The sequence below is a fragment of the Solanum lycopersicum genome, chromosome 12, assembly GCF_036512215.1.
Source record: "Solanum lycopersicum chromosome 12, SLM_r2.1".
Taxonomy (NCBI): domain Eukaryota; kingdom Viridiplantae; phylum Streptophyta; class Magnoliopsida; order Solanales; family Solanaceae; genus Solanum; species Solanum lycopersicum.
Genome location: NC_090811.1, coordinates 30,404,478 through 30,426,711, shown reverse-complemented (window position 1 = coordinate 30,426,711; position 22,234 = coordinate 30,404,478). Strand labels below are relative to the sequence as shown.

Genomic DNA, 22,234 nt, shown 5'->3' with positions numbered 1-22,234 from the left:
CATAAACATATCCTTTCAAGATAACTTTTCTTCTTTGGAGGGACCTTAGGGAGAAACTTCCTACAAATGAAAAAATCAGTACTTTTAGAAAGGAACCTACCAGGTGTTCTTGTTTCATCAAGTAACGCTGGGAGAATATCCAACATATATTTGTACTGTTCACGTCGCTAATAACATTCGGACAAAATTATCTACTGGCTTAGGACACACAAAGACACATCCGTCTAAAGCATAGTCTTTTGTGGTGGTGGTCCATAAAGCCTAAGAATGATGTCCATAAACTAATTCTCCAATCTCTTCCTATTATAATTTGTTGGAATCTTTGGAAGAACAGGTACAATGCGAAGTATGGTAAGAAACAGTCCAGCAGCAGCAGAGTGAACTTCCTTATCGTTAAATATATGAAAACATTCTAAACACTACTTATTTCAATATATAATGGCCTCATAGCTGGAGGGAGGTAATTATCTTGATGGAGGGGTGCATCTAAGAAGCTACAATCATCTCTGTTAAATGGGAAGTTCCTAAACATGATACCTAACTTAACTCAGATGGTAGTGCTTTAAACAACCCCGAAAATATATGCGGTGGGGGCATTATGCGAGACTGCCAGGGCAGCATAGTATATGCATACACCATTCCTCTTGGAATTGGGACAAACAGCCAAGCTGAAATACAAGCAGCCTTCTATGGAATGCACTGGTTTATTCAACACGGATACAAGAAAATCATGCTTGAAGTGGACTCGGAACTCTTTACCAAATTGCTTAAACCCAACAGCAACCCCATGGAGAATGCATAAATTCATTCAAGAGCTCCAAAACTTAATCCAACAGTTTGATTTCAGTACAGGCACATTTACAGAGAGGCAAACTCAACTGCTGATTTTTATCCAAATGGAGCAATACTTGAGACATCACTCAACACTTCTGTTCGGACCAACAATTGCGTTCAATTTCTAGAGGAAGCTATATTTTGGAGAATATGGAAATGACTAACTTCAGAAAGGAAAAAGTTAAGAAGAATAAAATAACCACTGTAAAGTCTTGATCCTTCAGTTTGTACAGAAGTCTCTATACTTAAGTGAATCTTATTCAAATAAGCTCTTATTGTTGTAATAGCTTCCTTGAAAAAGGACTAGTTTCTATTTCTTTTCTTACATTTGTAAGGGGAGAGTCTCCCTTATTTATGTTTCCTATATTTTCTGTATCGAGAGGAGTCCTCTCTTTTAGGTGCATAGTTAATAGGTTTCTTTTTATAGTATGGGTAGGAAGATTGACTCTGTCACATCCAAGGAGCACCCCCTAGAAGTAACATGGTGTACTTGACCTCTCAGAGGTCTTATACAAACCCATAGTTATCATTCATCGCATTGTCATAGGTAAATTTAGCGGAAAATTTGAAACTTTCTTAGCACATCATATGGTAAAACATTACTTCATATATATATATATATATATATATATATATATATATATATATATAATATCATTATACATAGTTAAAGACTCTAGTCTCCTTTTCCATCCTACACTCAACATCATGAGAGTACTTTAGGGACACAACCCTTATAAGATAATACATAAGTGCAATATTTAAAAACTTTACAGTAAAGACATGACATTAGGAATCCTTGGACTTAAGGATTTCTTTCCTTGAGCTTGGGAATCATATATCAAGCTCTTCCCCATTTAAGACATCCTTTAAGAATCCATAACCTACACTTTGTGTAAAAAGTAGAGAAGAATGGAGTTAGCACAAGAATGCACTAAGTATGGCAACCATGCAAAAACATGTATTTAAAAGGGACATTTTTCTTGAAGTCATACTTCATGCTCTTTTGAGTAAATCTTCATAAAACATTTATATAATAGTATTTATATCATTTACATACTTCATATAGACATATTCAAAGGCCAAACATCATATAAAATCACGTATAGAATTTAAGGCACATTTGATGTCACTTTACGGTGAACTCTTTTCTTTTTACAGTTAGCATTTTTCTTTAACAGTGAACATCTTTCTTTTAACTGCTTTATCTCCCAAGTAACCCTCTATTGATACTTGGTGCAATGCATCACCTTAAGGCGACAAGGAATCATTCATACTACTTATATAAGCCAACACATACCCTCCTAGAAGTATAATACATGAAAGACACACTTAGGCCAAGACATAAGAACATTATAGTAAACTCTTGTCATTATGCATATATACTTATTTTGATTTATATAGGACCTTATGAAACCTTACTCATAATCCCAATCTAAATCTACTAGTGCAATGTACATGTGAAGCCCCATAACCTCGCACATACTTAGTAGACCTATCATGAGACCACAAGAGTTAACATATCCTTCATGTACCAAATACGCTACTACATGCAACCAACATACACTTCAATATGGGGCCTTAGTCACAGTCATATTAGAACTTCATGTCATACATATCATCTCATCATGTAAGAACTAACACTGTCATGAAAGAGAACCATAAACATAGACACATTCATTAGAACACCTTCCTAGGACTTCTCTCAAGTGTCACTTGTGCAATGCATAGGTGAAGTCTCATACCTCCACCTACATTAAGCAACTACCCTTAAGTCATCCTAGTTAGGGTCCTTTCTTTACTTCCATTGTTCATTTTACTTTAGGGAAACTATAGCCTTAACCGACAATAAGACCGTGTAAGTCAAACATGGAATTTGGTGTCATCCCCTCACATCAAAAGAAGGTGTCTTACTTGCCAAGGTAAGACATGAGTATCATGCTAGCATATTAGGTGATATCACTTGCTAGATCCTAAGGGGCAACATAGTTATGGAACTTGGATGCATCATGGAAATATCACTCTAACACCCTTTTTGGGTCATGAGGCTATCCACCTCATGAGGATTATGGTGACCTACCTTGCTCCAATGGGAAGGGACACCCGTCACTTCAATTTTACTCGGTGCTAAGCTAAGTTCCCTTTATTAAAAGTCTTTATTACATTACTTTATAAAACATAGGCTTTAGGAGATTCACTCCCCGTAGCTTAGCTCATAGGTTATAGATGAGAAGTCCTTTCATCAACCTATATCATGTGAGAAAACCTTTCACATGGACATAACATATGTAAGCATCTATCTAGTTTAAAATACTCTTGAAAACACCTTTCAAGAGCCCCTCTATTGACTAGATCATCATACATACATACATGTAAGCAAACCTTTCACATAACACCTTAGACCACACATGTTCATACTTTACTTCATTCATGCATAAGTGTACAAGTGTAACTATATGAGTCATGCTTTCATATAAACACATTTATACACTAGGTATAATCATACTTCATCATCCACATACTTCACACTGTAGCATATAAGACATGTTCATAACATACTCATGCATTTATATCCATGTACATAAGAGACCAAACCTAGGAACTATCCTATCAAGGTACACATGTGCAATGCATAGACAAGGTCTCATACCCTTGCCCATACTAGTACACCTATCAAGTCATCCTAGTTAAGGAAAAACATATCATACTTTCATAGACATATACTTAACATGCATAGTAATAGACACTAGTTAATATGAGAACAACCTTTGATTAGACACTATGATCCTATACTACTAGTAAACATGCATAATGTGTGAGTGTGTGCGTACATTAGTCAATGTGATCACATAATGGATATGAACAACATATTGAGGCAGCCACCCTCTTAAGACCACATTACACTTTCAAGCATAGACCACACAACACAATTTAGCATAGGAGGCAAGCTTACTTCATATTACACTTTAAGACTCCTAACATTAGCTATTCACTCATTTATATAGGGGTACATGGGTAGGGGTCATCAATCCATAACACTTCATTAATGGCAGCACCTATACATGCTCTTAACATAGATATATACACGCATATACAATAGTCTTACAACCTAGATCACAACTAGAATAGGAAAGTAGGCATAAGCTTCACATAGTGTGATCATTGTAACCACACACTCATGTATTCATCACTTTGACTTCAAGTCCATAGTCAACACATATTTAATGACAATAAAGCAAACACCGCCACCATAAGTGAACCATACCACACAATGTCATACAAGGCTTCATCATTTAACAATACTATAGAGAAATAGAGAAGTAGAAGAGTATAACAATTCTTACCAATCCTTTAGCCTTTGGTCATCATTGACCATTACTATTCTTTCATCAACAATTCGAATATAGGGCAGTATCTAAAGTACAATAATCATGAAAGAAACCATGTACAAGTCGCTACAAGATCATACTACAAGCTAATACAATACATCACATATATACTAGAAAGTAGAGAGTTATAGATCATCAACCAATTTCCCTAGTCTTGTTCATCAATCAGATTTTATCAATAATATGATTTTAGGGAAGTATCTAAAGAGATAGAACATCATATCTTAATCATGCTTCATCCACCCTAAAATATAGATCACAACATATACATTACTCTACCAAGTCTATAGGCTATAAGAACCAAATCTATCTTTACCAATTCAATGGTTATCTATTCATATTAGATCAATTATACCTAATTATCATCACATTATACATATAGGCAGTAGCTAAGGACAATTCACCATAATCGAGTCATATGACAACCAACCTAATGTCAAGATCACTTGATACACTAGAAGATTCTAGATAAATTCAAACGAAGCCTTATTTGCTTTGATCATACAAGATTTATATCCACAATTCAACCATGGTATTATCCTAAGGCAGTAGCTACAAGCATCCTATCATAATCGAATTCCAATTTTATACATTATAAAACCAATGTTACATTGAGTACATGGAGATCTAAGCTAGGCATGTTCAAATATTCATACATTGATCCACATGGATCATTCATCATCAATTCATCATTAATACACATAAACAGTAGTCATAAGCAATTCAACTAATAGAATCATAATTCAACTAATGACAAGCTAAGATCACTATGCGCATGCAAGGCTAAATTGAGTTCACAATCCAATTGGATTGTTTTTCACATTAAAACCAATACATTATCATCAATTCATCAGGATTAAGCCTTTGAAAACATTTTTAGAAAGAACACATAGTTAAATTGAAAGTTTTATCATGAAATCTCTTTGAAAACTTTGAGATTAACTCTCCAAGTGAAAGGTTACTTAGAGATAAAGGATCACCATACCTTTATTAGTTGAAGAATCCACTAAAATTTGGTGAAGAAATAAATGAAGAACTTCAAACCTAGCTTCAATCTTTCCCTTATTTAAAGAATCTTGACAAATCTTGAATTTTCTTGAATGGAGTCTTCTACTTTGATTTTCTTTTTGAGGTTTTGTCCTAGGGTTTGATAGAGAAGAGAATGATGAATTTAAATATGGAATGAGGAATATTTAGGGCTTTATAGGACTTGTGAAATCCTTTTATTTAGGTTTCCCTAGTGGAAAAGGAGAGGAAAATTGCCTTATTACTATTTTCCCGCGGCCAAAACGGAATTGCACTATACTATTCACTACAATGGTCATAACTTTTTACTCGAAAACTATATAGATGCGAATTGGTGGTGCTGGAAAAAGGATTCAAATACCTTTAATTTCATAGGTAATGGCTCGCGTAGTATTATAAGATATATGGTCGTTTCGAGGCAAACCTTTCGAACGTCATGGACGTTATTGGACGTTTGACCTCCTAACTTCACGAAACTTGACACATTGCCTATAAATATTATAATAACTCATATAAGGACCTCATAAGCTCATGAAACACACATAAACACATATAAGTAATATAGGTAACTTAGTCATCAAACGTCTTAGTCGTCTCTTGACGTTTGACAACCAAATCATCTAAACATACTTTAAAGCACTATATTAACATGTTGACAAACTTATAGGCACAAGTGAGGCTCTAGACACCCAAAATTATTTGGGGGTCTTACAGACTCATGAACCACCATAGGATCTGAGATAAGGTTTATGTACCCCTAAGGTTTATGTACCCCTCTTTGTATTTTGATTACTTTTTGTTATTAATGTTAAGGCCTGGGGTGTTACTCAGCCCCTCAACCCAGGCTCGTTAATTTTTTTTAAAAAAAAATCAGGAAACATGGACTAGGCATTTTTACAATTATAGATACAACAATGCACATAGAATAGTACATGCCTATCATTAAACTACAGATTAGCAATAGAGTAGATAATAAGTGAATGTCATACTTAGACAAATAATCCCAACATAGTTGAATTCATATCTCGACTAGTGGTAGATTCAATTAAGACCATCAATATGCATCAATGACACCCAAAAAATTTTGTGAAAATAAAACCTTAGCAAACAGAGAAATAAAGGAATAAAATAACAAATGATATAGATAAGGAATAGATTGAGTCATTTATTCCCAACAATTTAACAAAAGGCATATATCACAAATCAGGACTTAGCAAACATGGAAAAACATTATTTTGATAAATAAAAATCTCAATACTTAGAAATCAAAACTCACATATTCAGATGGACTTTGGGTACTTGAAAAGTAGAATATTCTGCCTACGAATTCAAGAAATTAAAGAAGAAGATGGACATCTACAACAACATTGAAACGTACATGAAAAAAGAACATGAAAATTAATGAGATTGAGAAATCTAGGGTTGAGAATCAACTACACTAAAACAATGGTCAACAATGGTGGTAGGCGAAGCTCAACTTACCAGGGAAAAATGTTGATGACCAAAAATTTTCAAGGAGAGCACCGTAATTGTTTATCAAACAGTAGAGTCACACTTTTGTCCGCTTCAATGGTGCCTATATCCAAATTCAGAGAATTGATTTTCATGAACTAGTTTTCTTTTATTTTGTTGGTTATTATTGAAGGGAATAGCAAAATGTCATGAAAATAAAGCAGAGGCAAAATATAAATTGGTAAAAAGGGTTTTGATTATTACTGGTAAATTATTTTTATTACTAGTAAAAGGATATCTTTATCAGCTAATTTTTATTTGCCATTAATATTTGAGCTAAAATCAGTAAATAGTGGCAAATATCTAATTAACTCTAATTAATTGGCATTAAAGGTAGTGTCATTTTAAGGTTGAACATCAAAATTCAACTCTATATCGCCCATAAAAAAAATTGAGTCGTAAAAGCTTCTAACAAAAATATAAAAAAGATAACTTCGTAAAATGGTGAAAGGATCTCGACAATGGCATGAAAAATTGCCTTTGTTGGGTTATCGCACTACAATATGTATGTCAGTAGGGGACACCTCCTATTCATTGGTATTTGGGATTGAGGTAGTTATACCTACAAAGGTTGAGATTCCATCCGTACGAATTATTGTGGAGGGTGAAACTGATGATGATGAGTGGATCAGAACCCAGTTGGATCAATTGAGTTTGATTGATGAGAAGCGATTGACATCAACATGTCATGGACAGTTGTATCAGAAAATAATGGCACAAGCATACAACAAAAAAGTGTGTCCCAAATGTCTCGAAGAGGGTCAATTGGTATTGAGATGCATTCAACCACCTCAGGTCGAAGTCAAAGGTAAATTGTCTCCAAATTGGGAAGTACCATTCATTGTAAAGAAGGTATAATACAATGGTGCTCTTTACTTAGCAGATACAAAGGAAAAATGACAGAAATGGTCGTCAGTATTGATGCTGTGAAGAGATACTATATATGATTTGATTGTTCGGTATTAGAAACCCTCATGTTTGGACTTGCCATTTCAAAGGTTGATGTAATGAAAATTCTTGATTTTGTGTCTAAAAACTAAGTCATATGTTGTCACCCTTGTTGAAATTTAATTTACATCCCCAATTTTTTTGCTTCCTTGGATTTTCCAAAAAAAAATCAATTACTTGAACTACGTTTGACTTAATTCTTTTTTCGACAAGATAAGTAGGCATCCCTAGTGTTGGGTTGGGTTCGGTCCATCCAAATAAAAGTCCAAAAATTCCATATTGTATTAAATCGGGGAAAGAATCGTTTATTTATTATTTCTCTTTTCTTTTAAAGCAAAGCTCAAAGTCAACCCCATCATTTATAGTCAATCAAAGAAATACCTTTGCATCAACCTTTGAAATGTCAAAATTAAATATGCTAAAGGTACGAGCAATGGAAACATACTGTTTTTTCATGAATAAAAGAGAGTCTTATTGGTAAAGACCCTAAGTGGGCATCATAAGGCGAATGTAAGTTGAGAGAAATAAAAATGAGAGAGTCTTATTGGTGAAGACCCTAAGTGCGAACCAAAAGGCAAAAGTGAGTTGTGAAAGAAAATAAGAGAGTCTCATTGGTGAAAACCCTAAATGGGCATCATAAGGCGAATGTGAGTTAGGAGAAATAAAAATGAGAGAGTTTTATTGGTGAAAACCCTAACGGGAACCATAAGGCGAATGTGAGCTGGAGGAATTAACATGATAGAGTTTTAATGGCAGACACCCTCATGGACATCCTAAGGAGAATAAGGGTTTGAAATTATTTATGACTTCGGCGAATGTTTGGACTTCACATCAAGATTGGATGATTAATAATGGTTGATGAACAGATTGGATGGACAAGTCAGGTAATCAATTCAGAATGCATGTCATGATTACTATAGTCAGCTCCCACACTCAAATAAGTTTTTCTTTCTTCCTCTTTCTAAAAGAGAGTCTTCATAAAATCATATTCTTTTATTCTTGTCTAGTTTCATCACTTTGTTTCATATATATTTGAGTCGAGTCTATGTCAAGAAACTAAGAAGAGATTTCATGACTTGCTACCAACTCTCTGGATTGTAATAGGAGAAGCATTATGCTGATGAGTTACAATCTGTCGGCAAGTATTGGATTCGGAAGAAGTCCCTAATTTTATGAAGGCTAAACAATGAGTGCCGTAAAATAAAGGCGGATATTGGATTAAAATCCCTCAAAATAAGCAAATTTGGGTGAAAATACAGTCAATCAATAACGAGTACCGGCCATTTGGAAATAAGTAAAGCATGACAAGTACTTGAGCGACCCTTGTCAAAAAGTGGAACCACAAACCAACCACCACATTTTTAAACTCACGATTTTTTTTGTTCAAGCGAGGATACAAATTGTTTCAAGATCGAAGATCCGAGGAACCTAGATGTTTAATTTAGTTTACAAAGAGAGAAATGAAAACATTTAAATAAACGTTTGTGGAACCCAATTATATGAAAATTGGTCAATAAGTATCAAAATAGCAATTACCTAAGAGATTGAATCTACTTTTCTTGAATGTAATGCAAATAATTCAGATAACACTCACAAAAATATAAAAATTAATTATGGTGCATACTGGGGCAAATGATTTGTTGGTATTATTAGTCTATTGAATGTATTATTAGAAAGACCCTCCTGGATAATGGGACTAGCAGGACCCCCATGGATAATGGGATTATCAGGACCTTCCTGAATAATGAGACGTAGTATAGCAAGAACCTTCATCAATAATGGAACGTAATATAGCAAGGACCCTCCTAAATAATGAGACGTAATATAGCAATGACCTTCTGAATAATGGGACGTAGTATATCAATGACCCTCATGAATAATTGGACGTAGTATAGCAAGTACCCTCATGAATAATTGGACTTACTACAACAAGGATCTTCCTAAATAATGAAACGTAGTATAGCAAAGGACCCTCCTGAACAATGAGACGTATAGAAAGGAACCTCCTGAATAATGGGACGTATTATAGCAAAGACCTCCTAAATAATGGGGTTGACAGAACCCTCCTGGATAATTGGGACTAGTAGGATACTCTTAGATAACAGGATAAACAGGTTCTTCCTGGATAAGGGACTAGCAGGATCTTCCTGCATAATGACATTAGCAGGACCCTCCTGGATAGGATTAGCAAGACCCTCCTGGAAAATGGGATTAGCAGGAGCCTTCTAGATAATGGAATTAGCAAGACCCTCCTGAATAATGGGATTAGAAGTAACCTCATGGATTATGGGATTAGTAGGCGAGACCCTATTGGATAATGGGACTCTAGTAGGTCCCTCCTGAATAATAGGACTAACAGGACCCTCATTGATAATGAGGCTAGCGGGACCCTTCTGGATAATGTGATTAGTAGGACCTTCCTGGATAATGGGATTAGAAGGATCCTCCTGGATAATGGAATTAGTAGGACCATTTTGAATAATAGGACTAGGAGGGCCCTCCTTAATAATGGGATTAGCAGAACCCTCATGGATAATAGGACTAGATTAACATAAGTTAATGTAGCTGGTTCATCATGAGGAATGGAATTGGTTGAACACACATAAGCCTTCTGAAGAGTACATCGCAACAAAGCTTGAGTCGTTCAAAGTCCCGATTCAAAGATAAGAACCATCTTTTATTTTTCTCACAAAATTTTCTTTGATATAAATTGGGGCAAAGTTTTGTGTTATTTTAATTTCAGCAATCCAAGTAGATTAAAGTCAATCCACACTCCAAGCTAAGGATCTTATTTGGAAAAGAGTCTAATTTTTAAGCTCATTTTTTATGGAAAAAGCAGGAGCTCATCCTAAAAACACGATCAATATCCAAGTAGGGGTAAAAGGAACCTAACAGTAGAAAGGCGCTTACTTTCAAACTTACTCGAGTTGAAAATCGATATCTCGCAACTTGATTGACATGAACACCCAACTCAAGATTCAAGAGAAGCTACATAGATAGAATCTTGTACTTGTATTTTCCCTTAATTTTCAGCCTTTCATTTTTCATGTAAAATAGGAGGTACGAACTGGAGCCTCGAGGGGATATTACTTGACTTCTAACTCATCATTTCATTTTCTTGAACTAAACGTAACCTGATGTTCTTATAACTCGAGATTTGTAGGTTTTTCGAAACCAGGACTCGGTCGGATATTTTCCTCTCAAATAAGAGTTTGGTCAAAATTTATTGCTTTTCTACATCTTTGTCTGAGAATCTTCATATTTCCAGTCAAAGAGGGGAAAACTGTAGACACGTAAATTTTACTGAATATAAGGTTTTACATTTGCCTTTATTCCTTAAATGTTTATTTAGGTTAAGTTTGAAATTTTGATTCTTTGTCTTATCGGATATTTTCCTCTGAAATAAGAGTTTGGTCAAAATTTATCGCTTTGTCAACATCTTTGTCTGAGAACTCTTCATATTTCCAGTAAAAGAGGGGCAAATTGTAGACACGTAAATTTTACCGAATATAAGGTTTTACATTTGCCTTTATTCCTTAAATGTTTATTTAGGTTAAGTTTGAAATTTTGATTCTTTGTCTTATTTTAGCAAGTTTATTTTAAAAGATATGAAAATAACAAAAAGAAAAATATTTTTCAATATATTAAACTTGTTGGACATTTTTAAAAAAAAAGATAAATAAAAATTGTTGGACATTTTATAGTCTGAGATCTTCTTCGCGACTTCGATTTCATGTCTCTAAAAAGTTAATTTACGATTATTAACTTTGGTAACTTTGGAAATCAAGTAAATCGCAATAGTTATTTATTTTTTCGGTGGAAATTTTTGTAAGAAGTTACAACTTCCTCTTATTGTATCTTCACATTAGCATAAAAATGTAATACTATATTGCTTTATTTTTTTTAAGCGGAATATATATAAATTTTTACTCTACCTCTTACTTTTGTTTGTCGTGTAAATTTGATATATTTATTCTGTTTGAATTTTTGGTAACTTTTTGTTTTAAAAGAGTTTATTAGTTGATTCGTGTTATCTGATTTCACTCAATGAATACATAAATATTAGTGACATGAAATTGATAGTCGACTTAACAGCAAACTTCCAACTTATTGAATGGTGGAGTATCATATATGTAAGAATTTATAATATTATAGGATATCATCTTTGTTTACTTTTATTTTATTTTTGAATACTTTATTTATATAAAATCATATAAACCAAAGATATTATTCAATAGAGAGTTAGAAAAGTTGTGTGGAAAATATGTTTTAGTCCTTTTTATTTTATTCACTTTTGACTAAGTAGTTTGCCTTTAGATTATACATGAGATGATTATTTCTTTTTTTTCAGTTTATTAAGTATATAATTAAGAGGAGATGAACTTTATTTAGAAATTCATTAAAAAAATTGTATAGCAATAGAGAAAGAAAAAATCAGTAAGTTCATAAGAAAAGAATGAAAAAAATTGAAAAAGGATAAAACGAGGAAGAAAAAAGAGAGAGAAAATAACATTAAAACTAAAAATGAGGAGAAGAAAACAAATGGAGTTACAATAGATTAAAAAGATAAAAAACAAAATAAAACGGACAGAATATAATGAATTAATTTTTTTAAAAAGAAGGAGCGAAACATAATAAAAAAAGGTAAGAAAAGTAAGAACACTAATAATAATAAAAAAAAAACAGAATAGGAATCTTAAAAAATAAAGAAGAACATAAACGTTAAAAAACGTAATACAAAATAAGAAACACAATTTAAAAAAAAGAATGAAAAGACATATGTACAAAATAATAACCAAAACAGAAACAATATTGTTATGGAAAAGTTAGAAAGGGACGTGCAAAAGAAAAGAAAAAAATAAAAATAAAGGGAAAATATTCCTAAGAAATAGTCCTAATCTCTTTAGAATTTCTTGTTAAAACTAATCATAAAATTTTAGCTCCTATTTTTAATCTTAATAAAAATACAAGAAAAAATTACATAAATTGGTACTTTTTAAAAAATAATTACTTATTTTAGCAATACTTTTTATTTATTATCATTTATAATAATATTATGTTAAATCTGCAATATGTGTTGAAAATGAATTATATATGCAATATATTTGAATTATAGATTAATTATAATTGTTTTTAAAATATATTATGTTTGTTTGGTAAAAAATTGACACATTGTATGAAAAGTGTATTAAAATGTGTGATAAATGAATTATTTATCATTAGAATTTGTATTATATGTATATAAAAAATTGTTTAACATGAATTAAACTTGTATTATAAATAAATTAAAATTGATCAAGTGAAAAAGAAATATTATTACTATAAATGATAATATTTATTTATTATAGTATATTGTTTCCCGAAATACAATCCTAAAATATTCAAACTCGAAAAATCTCAATCCTATACAAATTCTAATTCCTAGCAATTAGATACCTATACATATTCTTTATCAACAATAACAAAAAAAATAAAAAAATAAAAGTATAAATATATAAAAAAATAGGGAAAACAAAAGAACTGATGGACGTTTCATGATATGTAAATATCCATTTCTTAAGTTACTTTATTTAGTTTGAATAAATTCATGTGCATATACATATTTCTAATTAATGAACATATGTTAAAATAAATAAGATAGTTTTAAATAGGTTTAAAACAAATCAGAGAATAAAGGTAAATAATATTTTTGTTATTTAGTTAAATAGTATAATATCTAAAAATTAAGTTAAGTCATACTACAGTCAATAAAGTGATCATGCTAGAACTACAGAATTCTAGAGATGTCTAATACATTTCCCTTGGTCACAAAATTCCTAACCCGATCTCGATTCTCGTAGACCAAACAAAATAAAGAGTCAGATTTCCTTTTTGATTAGGGATTTAAGTAAGTGACTAACATCAAAACTCAATTCCAAGCGACTTTGAATAATAAAAATAATTCCTTTTTCAAAATGTCACTTCAATTGGAAAAAATATATTCTTTTAAAAACATTCAATTTTGAGAAAAAATAGGGGTGTGACAACGGGCTTTTACAAGAATATGTTGTCTCAACTCACCCACATCATGAACAAACAATCTACCATGGTAGCGAAGTACACCATCTCCCCTTTGGGAGAAAACCTCCACTCTGATTGTAGACTGCACCCTTAAGTTCAAGGAAGATTGGATTACTAGCTTGCTTTTTCCTTAACCTCCACTACCAAAGAAGATTTTTCCCCATTCTGAACTATTACACCAATGTCTGATATGCTCATAAGGGGAACTCCCAAGCGAGCAACCATGTGAACATCCTTTGCTAGTTCTTTTCTTTCTTCCTCAACATGGGCTACACTACCATAGATAATCTGCTAAGAGCATTTGCTACTACATTCCCCTTACCAAGATGGTAATGCACACACATATCATAATACTTAAGGAACTCAAGTCATCTTCTATAGAGAAGATTTAACTCTTTCTAGGTGAGCGCATATTGAAGGCTCTTTTGGTCAGTGAACACCATACAAGTAGTGTCTCCAGATCTTGAGTGGAAACACCACCGCTACAAGCTCGAGGTCATGAGTTGGATAGTTCTTCTCATGCACCTTAACCTATCTAGAAGCATAATCTATAACCTTCCTCGCTGCACAATACACAACCTAGGCCAACTCTAGATGCATATGAATAGATCACATCGCCAGTTGAACCCTTTGGTAGAGTCATGACAAGACTTGTAGTCAATCTTGTTTTCAATTTCACAAAGCTTTTCACACAATCATATGACCATCAAAACTTGACCATCTTCTGAGTCAACCTAGTCAATGGTGAGGCTATGGACGAAAATCCTTCCAAGAACCTTCTGTAATAACCCGCTCGACCCATGAAACTTTTGATATATGTAGAAGAGGTAGGTTTGGGCCATTATTGTTTCACTACTTCTATCTTTTGTAGATCTACTCGGATCCCTTCGTTAGATAGAGTGTGACCAAGGAAAGCAATAGATTGTAACCAAAACTCATATTTGCTAAAATTAGCAAATAAATAGCGATCTTTGAGAGTCTACAGAGAAATTCCCAAATGACTCGCATGTTCTTCCTCATTTCTAGAGTAAATGAGGATATCATCAATAAAGACGATAACGAACAAGTCTAAGTACTGTTTGAACAGTCTGTTCATCAAATCCATGAAACATGAGGAGCATTGGTTAGTCCAAACGACATAACAATGAATTCATAATGACCATACCGAGTTATGAAGGCTATTTTTGAAATGTAACTATCTTTGACTCTTAGCTCATAATAACCGGATCTGAGGTCTATCATTGAGAAATGGCTAGAACCCTGAAGTTGGTCAAACAAGTCATCAATCCTGGGTATGGGATACTTATTCTTTATTATGACCTTGTTCAGTTGTCTATTGTCAATGCACATTCTTAGAGAAACATTTTTTTCTTTACGAATAATATTGGTGCACCCTATGGAGAAATACTAGGTCTGATGAAGCCCTTATCTAGAAGGTCTTTCAAATATTTTTTCAATTACTTGAGCTAAGATGGAGCCATTCTATAAAGAGGAATAGAAATAGACTTGGTATCTGGAAGGAGATCTGTTCCAAAGTCAATTTTCCATTCGAGATGAACTTTGGGAAGATCTTCTGGAAACACTTTTGGAAACTCACTGACTACTAACTACTAAAGAGTTGGGGTTTCAGTGATAGAATCCTAAACCCAAACTAGATAATAGAGACAACCTTAGGGATCATCTTGTTGGCCTCAAGGTAAGAAATGAAACGTCCCATAGGCACTAAGCAACTACCTTTCCATTCTAAGATTGGTTCGTTTGGAAACTGAAAACAAACAATTCTGGTTCTACAATCGACTTAGGCATAATAGGAATGTAACAAATCCTTGCCTAGAATTACATTGAAGTCTATCATTTCTAACTCTACAAGACCTGTTGAGGTGACTTACTGAGAGACTGTGATTGGGAAATTTTTGTATACCCGTCTAGCTATTACTAGGTCACTGACTGGAGTGGTGAATGAGAAAGGTTATAAGAGAGTTTCTATACTAACATTAAACTTGACTGCTACATAAAGAGGTACAAAGGTAAGAGTATCTCCTGGATCATTCCACTGGTTGTATTATACGTGAGCCACATCCTTAAGATGGTAGGATGCCAACTCAACCCTACCATTTCGAATCTCTTGCATCCTTCCAAAGATTTTATTAACCTCATCAATGAAGGTTTTGGGGTCCTCACCAACTTGTGACCCTAAAAACATAGGCGAATTTAGCCTAACAAAATCTCAAATTCTAGTTCCCACTGATCCATCATTTATATTAGTAGGAACTGGAACTGTGAATTGTTCTGGTTGGTCAATCTCTAAGCCAAAAGTTGAATTGTAATTCCGAAACTCTGCATTTGAACATCTAGATCTAGCACTAGAGGAACTACCATTGTGTGCATTATCATTCCACGCGTAAACTCTACAAGGAGGCATGATCTTAAGTGCGTATCGATGGATTAGATAGAAGATCATACCTTATGCACGCTAAGAATATCAAGATAATGAAGTTTTCCTAAAACACTTTGCAACCTCCTTCTTATTAGATGTGATGCACTTCACACCCATCAAAAAGAATCTACTTAGTGCGGTTTTTCAGACATCCTAGGACACTTAAACCTGTTGCTCGGATACCAAGTTTTTCATGCCCCAACTTAGAAGATACTAACTCAATACTAAGCTGAGACTAACTATGTTTGAAAATAGCCTCTAAATGACTAGAAATGATGGGACTGGCCCCAGCTTAGTCTAGAAAAACTAAAACTATAAAACTAAAAGTACTGAAAAGAAACTCTTGACTATTGTCTCCGTAGAATGAGAACGCACCATTAATTTTGCTGAAGTGGAGATCGGTAATCGATCCAAGCGTGATCTGGATTCTAAAAACTTCAACCTACTTCATGAGAAGATGTAGCACATATATTCGCCAATACTTGAACGATACTGAGCATGTAGGATAGAGTAAAGTTGATATAATACATAACTAAGCAAGCATAAAAACAAGTATAATATTCTAAACGTGATATACCAAATTTTGAGCTAACTAGATGAAATGACCAAATTTATAACATGCTGAGATTGAATACTGACTGAACTGTAAATATGGTCAATACAATAGAGTCTAACTGATTTGTGGGAGCTACCAATAACCGATAATAAAATCATATGAGCTAAATGTTGAACCCGATGTATAAGCCCCATCGAAAGGACCCAATATACCCTGCCAGAGGTATAAAGACATGTTGGCGTGATCACTAAACTAATGCCCACAGAGGGGACTTACAACCTACTTGGCTTGTAGTTCTATGACTATTTGGGTACACTGAATCCTAGTCAAACTTGGTATTATGCTACTCCCAATGAATTAAGTGGTTAACACATTATGACTGAGTTTGATAGCTCAAAACTGAACATGAAAACTGAGAATGTAACAATTAATATGATAATGATGCATTAACAACACGACATGTATAACTGAATGACTGATATATGTAATCTAGTATGTGTAATTCAAGAACTAAAGAAATACATAGCTAGGGTTCTGAAATTCATGCAATAAACTAACTAGTAACATAATAATCTAATTTGGACCATATAACTAACTAATTCATGATGATCTGTTGTAATTCTAGAAACCCTATGTTTATTCATAATAAGGGAATCAAGAAACAGACTGAATTCTAGGGACCTAATGGGAGAAAGGAACCCACTAGTCAAATATCACATACCTGGTGACGAATTCCACATAGAATGATATCGGGGCTGAAATTAATGGGAACTTGATGTGTTCTTGAACTAGGGTTCTTGACCTTTTTCTCCTTTCTTGATTCTAATTTTCTAAGTTTTGATTAATGATTTTGACTTATATAAGTTCTAGTTATGTTTCTAGGCTTAAACTAACTAAAACCTCACAATTTTAGGTCTGAACGATGTAGCTTAGGGGTCAAACGAACAAAGAATGTACCAAAAGACCGCTGACTTAAAATCTATCAGAATTACTAACAGAGTAGATTGACGGATCGTAGGTCAACTGATGTTCCATACTGGCCAACCGTCGTTTGTTACTGAGCATTCAAAGTCAACTTGTGAATCGACGGAGACAACTGACAGACTGTAAGTTGATTGACTGTCCATACTGGTTGACCGTCATTCGCGACTAAGAACTAAAAGTTTATTGTTTCATCAACGGAGTTGACTTACGGACCGTAATTTGACTGTTGATCTGTATTGATCGACCGTCGTTCATGATTGAGGACTGAAAGTTAATTGACCCATTGTTGGAGTAGACTGACGTACCGTAAGTCACACTAACAGTCCATATTGGTCGACCTTCATTCCCGACTGAGGACTGAAAGTTGACTGGCCCATCAACGAAGTCGACTGACGGTCCATACTTGGCTACGTTGCTGGCCTAGCAACTTCTGAAAATCTGCATTTTTCTCATTTGTTTTGGATGCAAGGTGTTATGCCTAAGTCGGGAACTGTCCACCTCGACTAATGAAAAACCCATGATATTGAGGTTTGCTATGATTGAGTAAATCTAAAAAAAATGGGTGTGAAAAGATTTTGCTATTGAAAAGGAAAAAAAAAGATAAGTGAAAAAAGAGAGGATGCAAGTTTTTGAAAGACCAAAATGCATGAAAAAGAAAGAGAGTGAACAAAATGAAAGAGCTACAAAAGTGAAAGTCACATCTAGGGTTGAAATGAATCAAAGGAAAGAAGCGAAAAAAGCAGGATTTTGAAGATAGGGCAAAAAGAGTTAAAAGACCTCAATGCAATGTCAAACAACGCAAAAAGTTAGTAAATGTACCCAAATGTACCACACCTTGCTCTTAGCCTACGTTACAAGCTAAGAAAGTCCTATAGTGATCCTAGAGTCTAGTTTGGAGAGTCTAGGTGGTGAAAATAAGGGCAAGCCTATGGTATTGAGCACTACTTGTACTTGATAATTACTTCTGAGCGTGAGAGTTGAATGAATCCCTATGCTCAAAACTTCATTTACATTGTGTTAAAAAGGGGGATTTCTGTTGAAGTAAGGGCACTGTGATATTGTCAGAAAGTTTATACGTTAGGGATAACAAAACAATGTATGTGGTGTGCTGATTGGTCTAATGTGTCATGTTTTGATCTGCACAAATTATCTTGTTCGAGTCTAACAGAACAAAGCTACACTCAAAATAAGAGTTAGGATGGAGAACCATATGATTTCATGGGTTCAAAGTGCTTGTTTCTATACAAGTGTCATTTAGAGTCGTAGTATGTTTCTTGAGGACAAACAACGATCTTAAGTTGATGGTGTTGATGTACCGTGACTTTACGATACTATTGATACTTTTAACTTATGATTTGTGTGTGTGAGGTTCATTTCTGTTAGTTTTATGTGTTTTATTGTGATTTTAGGAAGCAAATTCAGACAGGCAGATTTAAATAGATAGTTGAAGAAATTACTGAAAAGAGCTACCTACGGAGGCACTTACGGACCGTGAAATGAGTTACGGTTTGTACGTGATGATCATGGGAGGATTAGGCAAAGAAAGAGTGGAAGCTCAGGGAAATCTGAAAGTGTGGAACCATGAGGGTGACTTACGGACCGTCAAATGAATTACGGTCCGTACTGTAGCTTCGCACAAGTGATTTGAGAAGTGGTTCTGGTACATGATGCTGAAATGTTCTAAGTATTGAGTTTTAGAGGTTCTTACGAACCATCGTCTCAATGATGGTCCTACTGTTGCACCGTATAATTTAAATAAGAAGTTGAGATTTTCGAAGATGGAAAATTTGCTAAGTATGGAACCACGGAAAGGACCTACAGACCGTAACTCAAGTCATAGACCGTAATTCAACCCCGTAGATGAAGACGCGTCTTGCAGTTTATTTACTTATTTTGTTTCCCTTTTAACTTAGGATTTGTTTTCTATAATAGGGGATGTAAACCTCGTTTTTGAGGGTTATATACTATTACATTTTTTAAGTTCTTGTCTTGGGGGATTAACTTGCAACTTTAGCAATTGTTAATTCTCTAAGTTGGTTTTGAAGATTTTGGTTTTGCAATTCAAGTTGAGTTTTGGGTTTATCATTCTTACTACGTAAGTATAATTTATTTTTCTAAAATCATGAATTGTGTTCTTGCTAGTATGAGTAACTAAATACACAACTAGGGTTGTGGGAACCATGAGCGATTAACAATGTATTAATAGTAATTAAGCCATCTTTGAACAGTGTTTTCCATGCATTGATTATTCTTTCGTGTAGAAGTCTTTTTGACAAGTGCACGTGTTAGAACTTGCCTTGTTGCTACTTGACATACCAAAGAGGTATTTAATAATAAAAGAATTATCAACATAGATTTAGTGTGATATTATGTAATATTCTAGTGTCGACTGGTGCGAGGGTGAAAACTAACTCATGCATCGATGTGATGTCTAATATGAGGTAGAGGTAAGGGGTAGTAAATTATACACACGTAGGCGAACCAAGGTGCGAGGTGAAATTCTCTAGATGTCAGACAAAAGATTCAGAGATACGCAACTTATCACTTTGCATGTAATACACTAGAAAAGGATTGCTATCACTAGAATTACCGTGTTATGAGCATGTGGGGTACACATATACCCTAGTTATTCTCTCATCTTGGTAACAACCAAAGTTAACTTTTGATTCACTTGGTAATCACATAATTGAAGGAATTTGTTTCACAACCCCCCCCCCCCTTTTACATACTTGTTTCAGAAAGACCTTGACTAAACTGATATAATTGTGGGTTAAAGTTAAGTCTGATTCCTCGTGGGATCGACTCCAAACTTTAAGTTGGGTTCTTTACTTGAAGATGGCCTTTTCTTTGTTAGCTTATGAATTTCTGGAAATTCAAAACTTTGTTAGACAATTCTTAAGTTATGTCTTTGAAGAAGAGACTATATTCAAATGGACACAAAATCCTTCGGACAAGGCTATTGGCTGAGAGCCTGCTACTCTAAAAGTTTATATCAAGGCGTGAGGAAAATCACTCATTAATTGAATTCAACATGCTCACCTTATTTTTAAGGAGAAAGATATCATCAACATACAGAATCAGAAATGCTACTTTGTCTCCATCCACTTTTTTCAATGCATGACTCATTTTCACATTGATCAAAATCAAAACTCTTAATTGAATTGTTAAAGAAAAAGTATATCATGCCCAATATGTATGTTTCAATCGATAAATGAATTTTTAAGTTTACAAAATATGTGTTCGTATCAATCTTTCAGGAAACCCTCTAGTTGTGCCGTATAGATGCACTCATCAAGACTTCCATTTAAGAAAAGTCATCTTAACATGCATTTGTCAAATTTCATAATATAATGAGTAGCATTGGATAAGATAATCCTTATAATTTTGCGTATGGCTACCGACGAAAAGGTCTCCTGTTAATCCATCCCAATTTTTTTATTCAACCCTTTCTCAAGAAGCCTAGCCTTAAAATTTTGCACTTCATTGTCCACTCCTCTTTTTTTCTTATAGATTCATTTATAACCAATTGATTTGACCTCGTAATTGGTTATACAAGATTTCAAACTTGATTTTAGTACATAAAATATATTATAAATTTCATAGCAATAATTCATAGTTTCGTACATTGGTCTTTTATCAATGTAGTTAATAGTTGTATGAGGTATTTCAATGTAATTTTTCCCTATATTGTATGAAGTTCTTAATATAATGTATCCTGTAAAATTTGAAAGTGAGATTGTGGGGGAAAATGGGCATGAATTGAATCAGATTTAAAGTGAATTGAGTTAAAGGGATTGCATTGTAATCCATGGTTGTAATTTGGAAACATGGGTAAAGAAATGAATCGAGTAAAATGATTCTTACTCACTTTAATCTCCTAAAATAAAAAAAGTCAAACATTTAGCTGAGCTAATTGATCAGCTTAAACAATAGAAAATTATTTCAAGGATGTGTTTTGTATAAATAAAGTGTTTTCCAATTTTCTCGCATTTTGTTGGCTTAAATATTTTGGATGTTAATTTCTAAATGGACAGATTTTTCTTCAACTTTAACAGAATGACTTTCTCAAAGAAAGTTATAAAATGCTTTCTTAAATTTTCTTTCAAACTCACCATCTAACCCGACCCAAGACTCCTAATTTGAACCTTGACCCATGATTCAACAACTGAGCCAAGAGCCGCTCACAATCCCTAATTGGATTCGAGACCGACTCCGGCTAAACCCCGAATTGAAACACAATGCAAATTTTTTATTTGGGAATCAATTCTTGATCCTAATTCAAAATTTGACTCATAATGAGATTCGACACAAGACTTGACTGGAAATACCAAATCTGAGTAAAGACTCAACTCTTGACGTGATACCTAGCCTCTGACCCTAGATTAAATTCTCTTCCAGGGACTTGTGACTTTTCTTGACCTCAAACCTTACCCGAGTCTTGATTCTCAATTTTAACCTCAATTCAATAGTGACTCTATATCTTGATTA

The 22,234-nt window shown here is 33.9% G+C and overlaps 1 protein-coding gene and 1 long non-coding RNA gene across 2 annotated transcripts; one reads left to right on the top strand and one right to left on the bottom strand.

The window, feature by feature from the left end:
• Positions 1-1,423: 1,423 nt before the first annotated feature.
• On the bottom strand, positions 1,424-6,887 carry LOC104645179 (uncharacterized). The gene is made up of 2 exons (XR_739043.4): positions 6,732-6,887; positions 1,424-1,718 (listed from the first exon to the last, which is right to left on the bottom strand). It is a non-coding gene; the product is annotated as an uncharacterized lncRNA (long non-coding RNA).
• A 315-nt stretch (positions 6,888-7,202) lies between these two features.
• Positions 7,203-7,619, top strand: LOC101261208 (uncharacterized). Its single transcript, XM_004252643.1, has one exon. The coding sequence runs from the start codon at positions 7,203-7,205 to the stop codon at positions 7,617-7,619; it is 417 nt and encodes a 138-aa protein (XP_004252691.1).
• The last annotated feature ends 14,615 nt before the right edge of the window (positions 7,620-22,234 follow it).